This window comes from Podarcis vaucheri, assembly GCF_965113315.1.
Source record: "Podarcis vaucheri genome assembly, chromosome: 14".
Taxonomy (NCBI): Eukaryota; Metazoa; Chordata; class Lepidosauria; order Squamata; family Lacertidae; genus Podarcis; species Podarcis vaucheri.
In genome coordinates, this window is record NC_138752.1 from 22,811,845 (window position 1) to 22,829,559 (window position 17,715).

The 17,715-nt window shown below is 45.5% G+C and overlaps 1 protein-coding gene across 1 annotated transcript in view; it reads left to right on the top strand.

Annotated features, from left to right (window-relative positions):
• Positions 1-1,288: 1,288 nt before the first annotated feature.
• Positions 1,289-17,715, top strand: part of IGF1R (insulin like growth factor 1 receptor) — a 192,441-nt gene continuing 176,014 nt past the window's right edge. Inside the window, exon 1 of the mRNA XM_082198306.1 lies at positions 1,289-3,625. Within this exon, the coding sequence (XP_082054432.1) occupies positions 3,532-3,625 (94 nt within the window). The 5' untranslated portion in view covers positions 1,289-3,531. The remainder of the gene's footprint in view (positions 3,626-17,715) is intronic.

Below are 17,715 nucleotides of genomic sequence, written 5' to 3' on the forward strand. Positions count from 1 at the left end.
CCCTTTACATCTGCCCATAAAAAGTTAAAGGACCCCTGTCAGTTAAGTCCAGTCACGAATGACTCTGGGGATGCGGCGCTCATCTCGCTTTACTGGCCAAGGGAGCTGGCGTTTGTCCGCAGGCAGTTTTTCCAGGTCATGTGGCCAGCATGACTAAGCCGCTTCTGGGGCAACCAGAGCAGCGCACGGAAACGCCATTTACCTTCCCGCGGGAGTGATACCCATTTATCTACTTGCACTTTTTGGGAAGCTTTCGAACTGCTAGGTTGGCAGGAGCTGGGACTGAGCAACAGGGTGTCGCGGGGATTCAAACTGCTGACCTTCCGATAGGCAAGCCCTAGGCTCAGTGGTTTAGACCACAGCACCACCTGCATCCTATATCTGCCTATAGCCAATGCCAATTAATTGACCTCCTGGCAAGCTAACCTTGGCTACATCAAGGACATCCAGTTCACCCAGGGAGGTCTGGAATAATTAAGCAAAGCAAAGCAAACTAAAAATCCAGCAGATATTATATAATAGATATTCAGAGCCATGAATACCAGTTGCTGGGGATCACTGTCGCTCTTGGGTCCTGCTTGTCCTTGGCCAATGTGAGAACAGGTTGCTAGACTAGATGGGCCCTTGGCCCGATCCAGCAGGGCTCCTCATATGTTCTCATGTTAAGACAGACCAGCGGATCGGTCCTTCTAGTTTAGGACTCCCTCTGAAGACAAGTTGCAAAGAATCACAAGTGGGGAGCGCTGCTCTTGCAGTCAGGTCCTCCCTGCTTGCCTTCAAGTTTCCTTCATACACACACCCCGCTAAAATTTATATACCGCTTGTGTTGCAAAAGAAAAAATTCCAAGCGGTTATAAATGACTGGAAAGCACGCCCCGCCGAAGCCCAGTTGGCACTTCACTTCTAAGCAAGACCAAGCTTAGGATCACATCCGCGCGCGCCTTGCCACCTCAACCACGCCCCCTGCACAGTCAAAGCAGCTCTGTTGCAAACCTTTTGCGTTGCATCCATAAAGGCTTACTTCCGACTCGAGAGGAGGAGCGGGCACGCTTTTTGAGAGAAGCGTGTCAGCGCGTTTCAATGCAACTGCTGCTAGGAGCGCCTGCGCGCAGCTTCTCCTGGGCGGGCTTTATTAACCGTGCTTCCCCCCCCCCATCCGTTTCTCTCCCTTTCCCCCTTCTCCTCGCTTTTTGCCATTAGCTTTGCCTTCCTCCCGGCTCGCCTTGTTGTAAGAAGGAGCTGCCGCCGCCGCCTTTGACCACCACCGGCGCGCGCTCCTTCTCCCTGCGCCGCCAAACGCGGCTCCGTTCCTGGATTCGAGCGGCTCCTGCTTTTACCACGCGCCTGCCCGGGCCTTGCGGACGCGCTGGTTGCTATTGCAAATTGCTGTTGCGCGCGCGCGCCGCTTGGGCCTCTTCCCCCTCCCTCTCCTTTTTTTCCTCTCGGGTGTGTGTGTGTGTGTTGCGGGGGGGGGGTGTTGTTGTTGTTGCCGCTGTTGTGGTAGCGCAGTCCGCTTCCACCTCCTCCGTTGCTTTGCGATCCCGAGGGCGCCTCTCTGATCCTCCCTCCCTCTCTCTCTGGGCTGTGTGTGCACGCTTCCGCGTGCGCGAGATTTCCCTAGCTATGGTCCCTGTGCCATAATAACCGAGGGGAAAAAAAAATCCCGCACAGCAACCGGGATCCTTGCTTGAGAGCCGGCTGCATCGTTTTGCAGCCTCGCACGGCGCCTTCTTGGAGGAGGGTGTGTTTTTGCGCAAAGCCAACAAGACCCTTCAATCAAAAAATTAAAAAATAATCTTCGTGTGAATCCAGCGGCAGGAGAAGCAAAGCAAGGGAAGACCCATCTGGCGCTCCTCCTTTTTTCGCTCCGCAGCGGTGGCGGCGGCGGCGGCAGCAGCGGGAGGAGACGCTGTGCAAAGGCCAACCTCTGCAACGGGGAGGCGGATTCCTGCGGAGAAAGCGAGCGCAGGGCTGGACAACACGCTCGCCCACCGCCCCCTCCTTCCTCTGCCAAGCCCAGGAAAAGGAGCTCCAGGAGAGGAGAGCGAGCGTCGGGTGGCTTTCTCGTTTTGTTTGTTTGCTTGCTTTGCTGCAAAGCTTTGACCTTCAGCGACTGGATCCTTCTCCCTCCGCCTCCTCTTCAGCCCCAACGGATCCCCAGCAAGACAGCACCAAAACCATCGCCTGGCGTTTTTACAACTCCCTCCTTTTTTTTTTGCAAATTGCAGCTTTTGCTTTGGGTCAGCTGGCGAGGAAGAGATTGGGAATGGAATGAAATAATATAGATATATATTTCCAAAGGCGTCCGGAAGGCTTTTTGTGTTCTGTCCCCCCCCCCAAAAAAAACCCACAGACAAAAAGAAAAGGCCGCTTGGATTTTTGTTTGTTTTGCTTGGATTTCCTTCTTTTCCTCCCTCGTTGCAATGGCCAAACAGCAGCTCCCGGGGATGGAGTGCTGAGGAAGAAACGACCTCGGCCGCCTTCCGCTGCCTGCATTTTCTGCCTGCTGGGACTTCTCTATTCTTTCCCCCGTTTTTTTGGGAAGGCGCCTGGAGGGGTGGGGGGGAGGGAGAGGGAAGAGGTGGAGTGGGGGAAGCCACTCTGCCTCCTTCCATTCATTTTGATTCCGCATTTTGTCTCTCTCCAAGTCAAAAGCTAAAAAAAAAAAAAGGAAAAAGGGGGTGGTGGTGATTTTGGGAGATCCCTTTAAGGGAGCCTCAGATTTCTTGCAAAAGGGGAAGGGGGAAAAAAGCTGTTTGTTTGGGAAGCTTGATTTCCGCTCTCTTAAATTCGGGTGTTTTTTTAAAAAGGAAAAAATTGTGCGTGGGGAGGGGGGACGCTGGAACTATTTTCTCCCCTCGTTTCTATCCTTCGATCTGCGCGGATCTCTCCATTTGTTTATCGGAAAGCCCAGGCACGCACGCAGCTCCCAGCCTCTTCTGTGTTTTTATTTAGAGAAAGGGAGGGAGGGAAAGAGAGAGAGAGAAGGGGAGCAAAAGAAAAGATGGAGGTCGAAGATGCGGACTGTTTGCTTCCAAGTGGTATATGTTTGCTACTTCTGGGTGACTGCAGGCAACGCTGAGCGCCGCGACCTTTCTCCAGCCTCTCGGAGTACTTTGGAGGAGGAAGAAGTTGTCTCAGGAGGGGGGAAAAGCGGGGGAAGTCTGTTACCTTATTTTGCAGGCACCAAAACAGGCTTTTTTCCCCTGCCTCCCCTTCCCCCGTCTTGGTTTCTCATTCAGAGGGGGACAGAACAATTTCCTTCCTAAGGAGGGAGGAGAAGAGAGAAAAAACAACACCCCTTTGCTCCAAAACATCTCGTATTTTTTTCACCTTTCCAATTTCTTATTTTTCCCTCCTCCCCTGAGTTTTTGAAGGAAGGGGACGCTTGGATTCCCCCTCCCCATTATTATTTTTCGTGGGGAGGGAAGGAGAACTGAGGACTTAAAACTGTTGGGTTTTTGTGTGTGTGTATATATATATATCAAGAAAGGCCGTTTTGCTCCAAAATAATAATAACAAAAAAGAGGAATGAAGTCAGGCGCCGGAGGAGGGTCTCTGACCTTATTTGGGGGACTTCTGATTATCTTGACTGCATTTTGCCTGTGGCCAGCAAATGGAAAAAGTGAGTATTGTTTTTTGGGGGAGCGTGGGGGATTCCCTTCAATTTAATGGGTGTTGGGGGTTTAATTAGGGTGGGTGTAGACCTGTGCCTCGCATTGCGGTGGCAACGAGAGAGAAAGTGGGTGATTTAAAATGCTCGGGTGTGTTGTTGAAATTGGCCCTAAAAACGGCTGTTTAAAACAACAACAACCCCTCCTCTTCCCTCCATTTGTTGGTGTGATTTCTAGTTTATTAAATGCAGAATAGATATTATTCCCATTTTTAGAAAAAAAGCAAGCATTCCCCTCCCCTTTTGTTAGGATGTATATTCCAGGACTATATAACCCTCATATTGTGTGTGAGTGTTTATGTGTATGTGTGTATACACACACACGTGTGTATATCTGCTTCGCATCAAAGCAAACATTAAAATCTCAGAAGAGAGGCTGGTGATGTGCTCTTAATACGCTGCCAGCGCTAACTATTTTAGGCTGAGAATAATGCGTTCGAAATAATGCACTCACCATTCGAATAATATTTGTGGGGAAAATATCATTTCGATTGATTGTTGTATTCCTAGTGAGTGATGCTGTGAGTCTCCGGCCCCCGGACCAAAAAAGGGGGAAAGATGAATGGTTGCGAGAGCAGTGCTGCGTAAAAAAAACAACGCAGTTGTAAAGATGCTTTTCTCTTTCGACCCGAGGGCGAAGGGATTGATGTGGGGAATGCTGTGGGTCCGGCAGCAGTCTGAGCAATCGAGAAGATCGGGAGAGAAAGAGAGATGCTGGCGGTGTTTTCCTCTCCCCGTTCCCCGCCTGCTTCTTGTTTTCTTTTGTGTCTAAACGTGCCCCGAGTTCCTGCGTTGCGAAAACGTGGTTCCTTGTGCGCGCGCCTTTCTGCTGGTGCGCATCGCTCTGCAAATGGTTAAAGTCTCCAGTGTGTGGACAAAGATGTCTGGATTGTGTGCGTGCGTGTTTCTCGCCCGCCAGCCAGCCAGCCGCCCCCCCTTTCCGCATCTTTTCGAGATCAGCGTCTGTCTTGGTTGCTTGGGAGAATTTTTTTTAAAGTCCCGATTAAGGCTTAATTTCGGATTCCCCCCAACCCTCTGCCTGCCCGCCCGCCGCTTGGGTTCTAAGAGGAATTGGGAGTGGGGTGCGGGGGGGGGGAGAGAGCTGGGTTGTAAATATGCATATATAAATAAGTCCAACTTGCAATTAATTATAACTCTGGAACTATCACGGATAATGGTCTGTTTGAATAGCTAAGGGGCGGAGGTGCTTCCTTTCCTTCTTTACCCCCCCCCCCATGTGGTTTATTCAGTTTGCTCCTTTCAGAGGAGCTAGAGAGTGTGTATGTGTGCAGTTTGGGGGGGGGACTATTCCTTCAATGCAACCATTTTAACTCTGCATCCCTCTGTCTCCTACTGCCTGGGTGCAGAGAAATGCGTTGGTTGAGAGTGGGAAAAGATGCGTTTCATGCGTTGTAAGCTTTGCCACTACAACGTGTGAATCTGTAAAAACAAACGAGGGAAAAATGTGCTCCCAAATCAAAGCTGGCGGCTGGATTTGTTGTTTACCCTGCAGTTATTTTGGTGATAAAATGTTCCTGAATAAAAGGAATGCACCTCCTTTGTCTTAAGAGTGATCCATTATTAATACAGTACACTTCTTTAAAAAGTGTTGAAAGGGTGCTGGTTGGAGATAAAAGAGCTTTGGACCTGCTGTGGTAAGGTTACTAGATACAGAGGTCATGTTGCTCTTTGTTTTGTTTTGTTTCTTTACTATGTGGTGAAAATTCTGGGTATAAATTGATTTTTTGCAATTGTTGCTTGTCCTTTCCCGCCACACACAAAAGGAGCAGAGGGGAACCCCAGAAAGCCTTGTTTTTTCCCTGTATTTAAACATTGGCCACAAATTTGCTTTGGGGATAGAATGCGGGAAGAGCAATTATCAAATTTTAAATGGCTGCGTAGGTTTGCATGCATGTTTGGCAATAGAATTGGAAGTAGACAGTTGAACAAGTGCGATTTAATGTCTTGAATGAATTTCATGCCAGGCGTAATTTTTAAGATGTTGGTATAAAAGTTTTGTTTTATACTTTACCTGTGTTAACTTTCCCATCCTTAAGGAAACATCTGAACAGCATTCTTAGTAGCCAGCACAAATAAAATAAGATTGCACATTCTTTTTAGATTCATTGGGATTCCTTCTAAAATGGTTTCTTTTGAGCTGTTGGACTAAAAGGCCTTTTTTCAGGGTGTGTGTTCCAGATAGTAAACATAACATAGCTGCTTCTGTCTGGGGGGAATTCATCTTCCGTAGTTCAGTTAAAAGCACCCTCATTGTGTGGTGCTCCTGTGTGTGTGTGTGTGTGGTTTTTTTTAATGCTCATGTTAAGAGAAATGGTCCTGAGCAGATAATTTCATGATGTAGCCCCTCCTCATAGTAGAGGAAGGAACATTTTGTCTTAATTTTTATGTGATTTTTTTTTTATTAAAAAAAATAGAATGTGTCATAGTCCTACAAGCTCTTCCATTTTCGGTCATAAGAAGCCATGCATTCCTAAATAGGAATACACAAGCGTTGAGACAAAGATTGGGGGTGGGGAAGGCATGTGGAAGCTTCAATTAATTCACTTAATTTTAAAGTTGCTAAAATGTGATTGGGGAAGAAAATAGTAAACACAGTTGATTAAGAAAGCAAGTGATCTGTTGTTGACGCTTATGCTTCTTGCTGAGATGTCTTTGTACAGCACTGAAATGTTTTGCATGCAGTGAGGTGTGTGTGTGTGTGTGTGTGTGTGTGTGTGTTGGTACAAATCGCGTGTTAAGCTTTTCCAAGCAGGTGGGCGGCCCCTTATGCATGAGGCGAGTTTTGCATGGACACTTAACTTGAATTCTTACCTGGCCTTTAGGTTGTTTCCGGAGGTAGAGAGTGTGCGCATTGAGCTTCCTCCATTCAGTCCTTAAGGCGTTGACAAATATAGGCTGCTTTGACATCAAAACAACCTCCTCTGTACCTTATTGATTTGTGTGGCGGGGTGGGGAAATCACCCCAGTGCTGGTCCCCATTTGCTGCACTAAAACTGTGTTATTTAGTAGAGCACATTGCAGCTCTGTTCACTTAGATCTCTATCTCCAAATAAGTAGCAAAACCCCCTCATAGCTGTGAGTGTGTGTGTGTATAGTATCAACATCAATATCTCTTAATGTGCTTGCTGATAAAGCGAATATAGTTAGCTTGAGAGAGCGTAAAAGGTAATTCCCAGTGTAATTTAGATACTTGAGTGCAAAATGGCCTCGCCACTAAGGGGATTGGTGTATTGACTAAGAACCTAGGTGGCAGAGGGACTGGATATTTCATTGCAAACCACCAGTGAGAGGTTATATGTCAAGGGTCCATGGCGATGAGTGCGTTCCTAAATACTGCGTATTGGTTGTGCCTCCTTCGATTCTTACAGCTTGCTTGCTTGCTTGCCAGCTCTGTTCTTTGGCTAACTGAATTGTGGATGCTGCAAACTGTTTTGGTACCTGAGCAAAGGATTGCATAATTAGATGCAGTTATGACTGTGCAGTTCTCTTGACAGGTGGTGTGTTTGGGGGTATTCACAGTGGAATTGGGGTAAAGGTGAGTATTTGATAGCAGGTGCAAACAATGTCAGAAGGAAATGAATGTAGTTGAAGCCTTGGCCCTGTGTGGAACAAAAATAAGAGTAAAAATTCTGCTCTGGAGGTTATACCACTGAAATCAAACACTTAAAACGTGGGTTATAAATGAGAAGATACAATATTTGTATATTACCTGGTATCAGCTGTAGATGACCTTGGGCCTAAGCAGATAAACTCAAATTTTCTAAATTGTTGAAGATTTATAGGAAAAACTCATTTTTGATACAAATATTATTTTAAGTGCTTATTGCTGCCAGTTGCGCTAAAAGGGAAAATAAACATAAAGATGCTTAATGTGGTCACTTGGAGGCAATTTTTAATTGGCACAGGTGATTATTCCTCCTCTTCTTCCTTGTATATGTAGGCTTAAGTCTTAACTCTTTCACTTACCTGTGTTGTGGCTCAGGCATCTTAAAACAAACTGGCATTCTAAATTTGACGAACAGTTCAGCTTTCTGTACTGTACTAATTCAGAACCCACTCACCCCATTTTGTGAACTAGCTTTAAAATTGATTTTAAATGGCTAACTTGAATGAAGCCATAATTATCCTCTGTTCAGAAGAAGTCCTTCTGTTCCGGCAACTTTGCGATATTTAGATTTTGTGATGAAGACACTGTGTTCTGGTTATAATGTTTTGAACGGAGACTTTTCTTTCCTTGTAAACCAGTACTCCATTAAAGCCAAGCTGCTTTGCTCAGGATGTCCACAATGGATCCTAGGTTTTGTTGGTGGTGATTTACAGTACTGTGCCTACTCAGAAATAAGTCCCGTTGAATTCAATGGGGCTGACTCTCCAGTAAGTGGGCTTAGGATTGCAACTTTGGTTATTTTGGAGTAACCACCTCACAACCTGCTTCTAACCACATGGAGGTGTATCGTCTTGAAATCTGGATGATTTTTGTGAGAAGCCTCTTAACTGATTCCTTTGCTATTACTAGGATATTATTTTAAGTATTTAAATATGCTTTGATGATGTTAATAGTTAGAAAAATGATGATGGGTGTTCTGCTACTCTGAAATTTGGAACCGTGAAAATCTAGAAATAACTTAATTTGCTTAATTCTTGGGTTGGGGTGAGAATTTTTCTCTACCTGCTTAGTTAATCCTGCTTATGTATTGATGGGTCCTAAGAGAAGCTAAGCAAAATTACTGTAAAATTCACACATTGCCAAAGCCCTTGTAGTAGATCTGGTAAGCAGGGAACGGAAAATATTACCGGTAGTTTGCTTTCGCTTCCTCCCATCTGTTCCTTCTAAAGAATGGATTTCATCATCAAGATCTTAGATACTCCAAGCTTGAAAGCCCATCCCTGTTTCACCATATTAAGACACTTCCTTAAAAGAACTGTAGTATTGCAGCCTTTTCAAAACATTCTTGTGGTTATGGTTTTTGAGGTATTCTTTCTTAGAAAAAAAGATCTCTACTTAAACTTAACTGGGAAGTGCTTTGTCGACTTAGACTTCCTCCCTGCTTACTATGCTGTTGCAAGCTATCTCTCTTGAGTGGGTTTTCCAGACAGATTCTATAGGTGCCATTTAAAAAGCTTTAAAATTCTCTCCTGATTTTTGGCTCACCCCCTTAGAAAATGTGTTTTGTATTGAACCCCAAATAGTGTCTTTAATTAAAAAAACAGGAACTTGCGCAAACTTTGATTGACATAGGATTTCCCACCTATACAGAAAAGTGAATCTGCAGTGTATGGAACTCAAACTCTGCAAGTGCTTTAAATACTTGGAAGTTGCCTTGCTTCAAAAGTTTCTGAACACCTTCACACCCTGTAAAATCGTAAAACTCCCTAACATGTTGGGAGATGCTGCGGTTTTCGTACGGCTGAGTAATAAGGGAACTTTCCTAGCTGTTAGCCTGTCCCTGTTGCTCTTAGAAACTAATTATAAAAGGCAGATTGCAGCAAGCTTGTTATCTGGGCTCTTGTGCAACTTTGTTTAGTCTTCCTTCCATTTGTGGAGTATGTGTTGAATTTTTGGCTGTGTATGTGCTGTTTTGAACCTGTGTGTGTGTGTTCTGCTGAGACAAAAAAGGCCGCTGAGAGGCTCTTTCCTGCAAGTTATGCATAGGATCTGGGAGCTCTGGCCTGCCATCCTGTGCACACTTACCTGGGAGTAAGTTCCTTTGGACTCAGTGGGGCTTAACTGCTGAGCGATGTTCATAGGATTGCACTGTCAACATCATAAAGACTACAGCAAGTTTAGCATGCTCTGTGAGTTTTTGTACAGGAAGGTGCTGCTTTCTTACTTTACAAAAGGAACTTTCACAGATCTTATCGGAAATCTTAAACTGAATCCATTTTCCGTACGATGGACACAGATAAAGATAACACTTCTCTGTTTACAAAATCTTGGGAAAGCTGCTTTGCTAGTATGAATGATGTATGCTAAACATGGAGGATAACTTGTTAAGAAATGCTAAAACACATTAAAGCTCTTTAGAAAAAGTATACTGTTTACTTCCATAGCTCTTCCATAGTGCATGTGGAGTGCTTTGCACATATAATTTTGATGAGCACCCCTGTAAGGTTGGTTTGCGTTTACTGTATTTCATAATGTATTGCAAAGGGAGCTTAAATTGAGAGATGATGAATTGCCTAAGGCCATATTGGTTGAGGTAAGGCTTCAACCCAGTTTCCAGGTGATGTCACAGTTAACTCAATAGAATGAAAGTTTGTTTGAAGTGGATGGATTGACTATCTTGGTTGGAAAATACGCCAATTTCTTGGCGTTTCCCAGGATTCAATCAGCGTCATATGGGCTGTTCTCGTTTAAAATTTCACAAGAACAAAATGTATGTTGGATCAGCTGATTATGTGTAAGAATACATTTGGTTCCTTTTAAAAAAAGGAAATGAAGTGGTGTTTTACGTTTTCTAACAGGTGTAAACCAAAGTATTGCACCTCGTCGCAAATTCAGCACAAGATGATAAATCCAGTGTTGGGAAACTTTCCCAGCTTTAGGGCCTTGTTCAATTCCAGGCAACCTTTTGAGGGTCATTTGACAGTGGTACGCAGGGTCAGAAGCAAAAATGGCCAGAGCAAGAAATGCTAATTCTTGCATTGCAGGGGGTTGGACTAGATGACCCTTGGGTCCCTTCCAGCTCTATGATTCTATGACTTCCCTTTCTGTGCAACTATCAAGACAAGCATGAAGCATTATCAGAGTTGAAAGACACATTATAGGCAAGCAAAAACACTCAAAAAATTTGTAAGGGGTGAGGGGTAAGGGGTGTGGCCTTCGGAGAGTCCCCAGAGCCAGAAATAGAGTGCTGAAGGCCGCTGAGAATGAAGTTCCTTAGCCCTGTAATAAATGGTGCATTTTCCCAAGCTGAGATAATAACCAAAAGACGTTCTATAGTCACTGTTTTAAATTCAGAAGTGCAGGCATCTCTTCATGATAGTCACAACCTTCTAAGATTATGCATCCTTCTCAGATTATATAATATTATTATAATTATGGAACAGTAATAATTAGGAATGCTTTGCAATGATCAACGCAGCTCTTCATGTGTTGTCTTTCAGCTTGATATACTGTTTTCTGTGAGCTTAACATGGGGAAATGGATTTGGAGTGCTCCAGTATCCTATCTTGAAGCGACCTAAGTTGTTTTCCGTGAAGTTGCATTGTACGTAAGAGAACTTGCACGCCATTCTCTTGAAACTGAAGTGCCATATGTTTGAAGTGTTCCTAAACACTTTGGAGCTTTTGGAGCATACAGTGACTAAAACGCTCCGCTTCCAGGCTGGCTGGCTCTGGAACTTTGCAGACAAGGGACCCAGCTGCAGAAATAGTTATATGACCCAAGACAGCTACACCACTGTATACAATAGTTCAGATTCAGTGTTGGAAATTAACCAGGCGCGTTTTGCGACTGACGTGGGTCTAATTACGATCATGCGGATGTCAGGTTTGTGACTGCAGAAAGCAAAATGTCAGTTAGAGAAGGATCTGAAATATTTTCCTTGAAGCCTGAATTTGTTTTATTCTGGATTGTTGTATTTGATGTTTTAATGTGTTGTAAACCACTTTGAGATTTGTTCTTTAACATATAAAGCGGTATAGAAATGAAATCAGCAACAACATTCATGTAAAAATGGCACTTAGACGTTCCATTGTGGTGACCTTAACCTAGGTTTAAGGTGTCATTTGGCGATTGCCGTATTTTTTGCTCTATAAGACTCAAATTTTCCCTCCTAAAAAGTAAGGGGAAATGTGTGTGCATCTTAATGGAGCAAATGCAGGCTGCACAGCTATCCCAGAAGCCAGAACAGTAAGAGGGATCGCTGTGCAGTGATCCCTCTTGCTGTTCTGGCTTCTGAGATTCAGAATATATTTTTTTTCTTGTTTTCATCCTCCAAAAACTAGGTGCGTCTTGTGGTCTGGCGCGTCTTATAGAGCGAAAAATACGGTAGCTTATATATCGACTGTTTAGATCTATCCTTTTATTTTTAATAATCTGGAGCACTGAGTTACTGCAGACCTGTGCAACTTATGTTTGACCAGCCCTTTACAATGTTCCATTGGGCTACAGTAAGCCTTCTTTTTTTATGACTGGCCACTTTCAGGTCACGTAATGGATGGGTTGCAGTTGGCTCGCAATTTGTGCAGGCATGGAATACAGTACCTCAGGCTTGGGGACATAAGAACATGCCTGAAAGAGTCAGGGCAGTTGGCCCATATACCTCAGTGTCCTGTACACTGATTGGCAAATGTTCTGCAGGTTTTGCGGCTAGAGTCGTGGTTCCCTGCTCCTCACCTGCCGGTCCTACCTGGAGATGCTGGGGATTGAACCTGTGGCCCTTCTGCATGCAAAGCAGCTGCTCTGGCACTTGGGCATCTGCCACTGATTGCTATCCTGGCTTGTTCACAGCTCCTGCCACTCCGCCATTGGCTTAGGTTTGAAGATGTGGGGATACAATGACTGTGAAGTTGCCGTTCTAGGAGTCTGGCCAGCCAGATTGTTGTCTTTGAGCCCATTGTCCAGGAATCAACAACAAAATAACACAATAGCTAACAGCTATGTGTTTTTTTTCTCTCTCCTAGTAATAAAAGAAAACTTGCTCAGGGCCTCACTTTTCTTACAAGTACAAGCTAGCACAGTGGTTTCCAGTTGGTGGTCCACAGACCCCAAGAGGTCTGTGCCACATACCCGTCAGCTGTCTGGGACAACATGTTTTGGGGACCATGCTCTCGCACAGGTTACGTAAGTTGTGGGAGCGCAGTCAGGAAGTCGCATGTCCCAGTTTGGCGCTGGGGCATTTTGGAGAGTACGATGGCACCATTCACATAACAAAAACTACCACCAAGATAGCAACAGTTTCAAAAGTAAGTGATTCATGGCTTGGCTTTTGAAAAAACTGGGTCTCCATTACTTAGCTAATTGGGAACCACTGGTGTAGGGCAGGGGTGTCCCAACAGGTTGATTGTTTTCCTAGCGATCTTTTGGCGAGCACCTTTACTTCTTTACTAAATGTTGACATTTTCCTCCCTAAAACCTGAATCCCCTAAAAATGGGATATTATTCTCAAAAAAAGTTCAAAAACTTTGACCTGAACCCCTCAAAAGGGGGCAGATCACTGCCATTTTTTTATGTGAGTAGATCACTGTCTCTTGGGAGTCGGACGCCCTGGTCTAAGGCATTAAATTTTAATTTTTTAAAAAGGTTTGTGGCAATGTTGACCACTTGCAATGGTCTTAATTGGTAGCTGGGTTGTTGTTTCTTTTTTTATTATTTTAAAAAGCCCCTTTGGATTCACTTTCTGTGGAAGGCAATGTTCACTGGATGCTTTACCCTTAGCATACTTGGGAGAAAACTTCACCAATTTGGATGTGACTTCCAAGTGCACATCTTTTAAAGATTTAAGGAGGTGACTGTTTTCCTGGTGGGGCGAGAGTTAATGCTAGTAATAGTCGTTCTCAGCCACATGCCTCCCATTTCCATGCGCAGATGAGTCTAGCTGAACCTGGTGACTTCATCTCCTATGTGATGCCAGCAAATAGCATTAAACTGTGTGATGCCAACAAATAAGCATTGAAAAAATTGGAGGCGGGGGGTGGTGGTTGTGGAATGGGAAGCGGTCAGGGAGAATGTATATCATGTGTAAACCTATTGATGCTACAGCACACCGTAAGTGATAGCCCTGTTTACTTCGAAGTATGAACCAATATTGTGGTCCAGCTGGCTATGACTTTACATCTGCTGTGTTTTGAATTTTACTCTATTATGTGGGGGGCGGGAAGGAGCATTATTATTTTGGAAGGGGAATCGAGCAAAGAGCAACGCTGCGGCAGGCAGCAAGGGTGGCTCAGAACGAGCGGCACGCAGCACACGGCAAACAAACCATTGACCTTCTTGGCTTCTTGCTATCAGCACAATCCTGCCCTTACTACGGAATTCAAAGGGGCTGCTATCTTGTTTTCTAAGTTTCCCAGATAATAAAGAAACTCCTGGGGGGTGGGGTGGGGGAACTCGTGGCCATTGATATTTCCCAGTGACCTCTGCTCCAGTTGCTTGAGAAACCTGGAGAGCAACCACTCTCACCTCAACTACCTGAGCTGTTTGGAATGGGGAAGCCATGGATTCCCTGTAGGCAGGAAGCTTCCCTGTTTGTCCATCTAGCTCAGTCTTGTCAACCCCTGACTGGCAGTGCTTCTCTGTGATTTTGGGCTGGGTTCTCTCAGCCCTACCTCGAGCTGCCAAGGATTGAACCTGGGCCCTTCTGTATGCAAAGCAGGTGCTGAACCCCTGATGCTGAACCCCTCTGCCAACATGGGAATGGGAGCTTCTCTACATGTAAAGTGATGTCTAGCGCTGGGGCTTGTCCCTGATTGTATTTAGGGCCCAACATTCATAGTGGGGTTTGACCTCTTAACTGAGGCCAAGATGGGAGTGTGGGCTGTGCTCTGCAGAGGGTGGTCACAGGGGAGGCCCACACACAGCCCTTACATGATTGGGAGCAAGCTGTGCAATTGTGGCAGTTCTCCGTCCCTCCATAAACAGTGCTCAAAATTCCTCAGGCACCAGGCATGTTTTGCAACCAGAGCTGGTCCAGTTGCAACTGCAAGGAGATTTCTGGGCGCCACATTGGCGACTGACACCTTCATCAAGCCAAATGACTTGTGTGCAGCAAAAGATGTGCATCTTGGAACCATGGACCCCTTGCTGTGTACATCTTCGTCCTCCATCATTACATCACAGAAAGTGAGTGCAGGGCTGAGTACAGATATATTTGTGCTGCAGCCTTTTCACCAGCCACCCAAACGGAACTCACATACCACAGTTTAAAAACCTGTGCCTTAGTCCATAGACTAAGGGTCATTAGTCCCAACCCCCAGCTCTACTTTAGACCTTGCAAAATTTAACACAAATATATTGTGGCTGGGAGAACATTTTTGGAAGCCCCGAGTTGTTTGCGAGCCAATGAACTTAACCAGAGTGACTTTTTTCTGTTCCCGTTTTTTAAGGAAGCTAAATTTTCATAAAGTCAGAAGGTGAACAGTAACCATTGGAGCGCAGCGTGATATTGCAACTGGGGGTACACATTGAACTGGTACTCTCTTGGAAGGGGGGAAATAGCATGCTGGGAAATTGATTAACCGAGGAAATAAATTTATGCTACCTGTTACTAGGACTGGGTGGATGGGGAGGGGAGAGGGGAATAAAATGGGCAGTAGTTGAATGAGAGGTAGCATGAGCAGCTTAGCCAGTGATCCTGCACAGGGTTGAATAAGACATCTGCTTTCACAGTATTTTGGGACGCCTCAGTAACTAGGCAAATGGGACTTCTGGGCTTGCTTAGAAAGGAACCGGAAGGTTAAAACTGTGGTCTTGCAAATAAAAGGTTTCCACCATTGGTTGAATAGAAATGGGAGGGTGAGGAAGAGGTGTGTCTTGCCTCTCCACTAGCAGAAGTGCTGTGTTTATACATCTTCCTTCAGTGGAACTAACTTCCTCTTTTACAAGTGCCGCAAATAGTGCAGTGTAGTGGTTGGAGCCCAGCCTTAGTACTGGGGAGACCAGGTGCAAATCTTCATAACACCATCATAATGCTTACTACACAGCTTTGGGCCTGTCACATGATCTCTACCTTCCTGACAGTGTTGTGAGGATAAAATGGATAGGAAGATAAGCCCACATAATGCCACTCTGTCTCCTCTTAGAGGAGTGGTGACCTATCAGTGTATTAAATAAATACTTCTCGCTTTTATTTTTTAACGTGCAAAATGGCTCCTAAGGTTAGAGAAGGGTCTCCCACAGTTGCAGATTTCATACTGGAGTGGCTGTATCCGAGTTGAGGGAAAGGTTTGGGCCTGTTTGTTTATGGCATTTATATCCCACCTTTCTTCCACAGAGCTCAGTAGGGCTGGGCGATGCCAGCTTCTCAGCATCGCGCAGGAATACATTGCAATGTTGACAGGCGGAGGGAGGAACAAGCTGTATCAGCCATGGTCCTGTGAGGTGCCAGGGCAAAACTGCCTCGGCTGCCTCCAGTGCCTGCCACGCAGAGGGTGAAACTGCCACTGCCAGTGCCTGGCTCAGGGAGGAAGGAGGCAGGGGAGAACGCAAGGCACAGGCAAGCCCCAGCCATGATATACTGCTGGGCAAAGGCGTATTCGCTCTCTGGCCCTCAAACCGGTCCTGGGCAATATATCAATACATCGCCCAGGCCTAAAGCTTGAGGTGGAATTCATGGCTCTCCCTGTTGCCCCCACAATAGTCCTGTGAGGCAGGTTAGGTTAAGAGCCAATGACTGGCCCAGTGTCGCCCAGTGGGCTTCATGGCTGAGTGGGGATTTGAATTCTGATCTCCCGTATCTTAGTCTACCACTCCCATTCATTACGCCACACAGGCTCTCTGGCTGTTAGAACAAAGCTTGTGTAGGTTGGCTCTGCATTTGTTTTTCGTACCTTTTCGTCACCCCCTTCCTGCTTCCACCGGGTACTTGTTCCCAGTTCTTTTGTTTTCTTTCAAATGCCCAGCGATGTGTAATGCTCCAGTCCTCCCAACCCTGCCAACTGTGCCATGAGTGTTGCAAGATTCAACAGGTGGGAGGAGAATCTGGGATCGGCAAAGGCAGTGACATTCGCTCGGCTCAGTTATCACACAAGGGCCTCTGCAGGGTGGTGGTGGGGAGGGAATAAGTCAACATAGGAAGCTGCCTAGTCAGACCCTTGCGTCCATCTAGTTCAGTATTGTCTACACTGATTGGCAGCAGCTCTCTGGAGTTTCAAGTAGGGTTCTCTCCCAGTCCTATCTGGAGATGGTGGGGATTGAACCTGGGACCTTCTGTTTGCAAGGCAGATGCTCTACCACTGAGCTACAACCCTTGTCAACTTAATGTGTTGTGCTTGCTCCAGAGCTTTTGTGCCTAGGCTGAAGTGGGTGCAGTGGTGGCAGAAGCGTCACCAACACCCTCCCAAGGCTGAAAAAATATTCCACCTGGCTGACCCCTCCAGTTTTGTTACGCAGCTAAGCAGAATAGCTTATTTATCGCAATTATATTTATCCAAGGAGTACATAGTTCACCCCCTCCTCAGTTGATCCCTGCAACAATCCTGTGAGTGGGTTAAGAGGCAGTGGCTGGCCCAAGGTCACCCAGTGAGATTCATGACCGGGTGGGTATTTGAACCCTGGCCTCCTAGTCTAACACACTAACCACTACACCACACTGGCCTCCTAGGGTACATCTGCTATGGGGCAGCTATATGAATTAAGTAGGTAAATAAATATGGGGAAAGCAAAACGTCACTCAGAGAAGAATCTGAAATATTTTCCTTGAAGCTTGAGTTTGTTTTATTCTGGGTTGTTTTATTTGATGTCTTAATGTGTTGTAGACCACTTTGAGATTTTTTTGTTTAAAATATAAAGCGGTATGGAAATGAAAACAACAACCCCCCCTGAGGGGGAAAAATGGCGCCCGTAACCTAAGTTTAAGGTGCCATTTGGTGATTAGCTTACTGTATATATCTGAGTTTCTAACACTGCTCAGCATTGTCTACACTGACTGGCAGCAGCTCTCCAGGAGATGCCGGAGATTGCACCTGAGAGCTTTTGTTTGCAAGGCAGATGCTATACCATTGGAACTGTGGCCCTTATCTCTGGGCCACATTCACACCATACAATTAGTCACTATACAAAAGCCCTGGTTTCCCCCAAAGAGTTATGGGAGCCGTAGTTTAAGGGTGCTGAGGGTTGTTAAGAGACCCACTTTCTCTGCTACAATTCTTGTAGTTCCCTGGCAAGAGATTAATCGTTAAACTACTCTGGGAATTGTAGCCCTGTGAGGGAATCGGGCGGTCTCTTAACATCTCTTAGCACTCTTAATGCACAGAAGTTCCCAGAATTCTTTGGGGGAAACCATGACTATTTTCTAAAGGGCTTTAAATGTATGGTGTGATTGTGGCCAGGGTGGTAGAAGAGACTAGCTTCTCTTGCA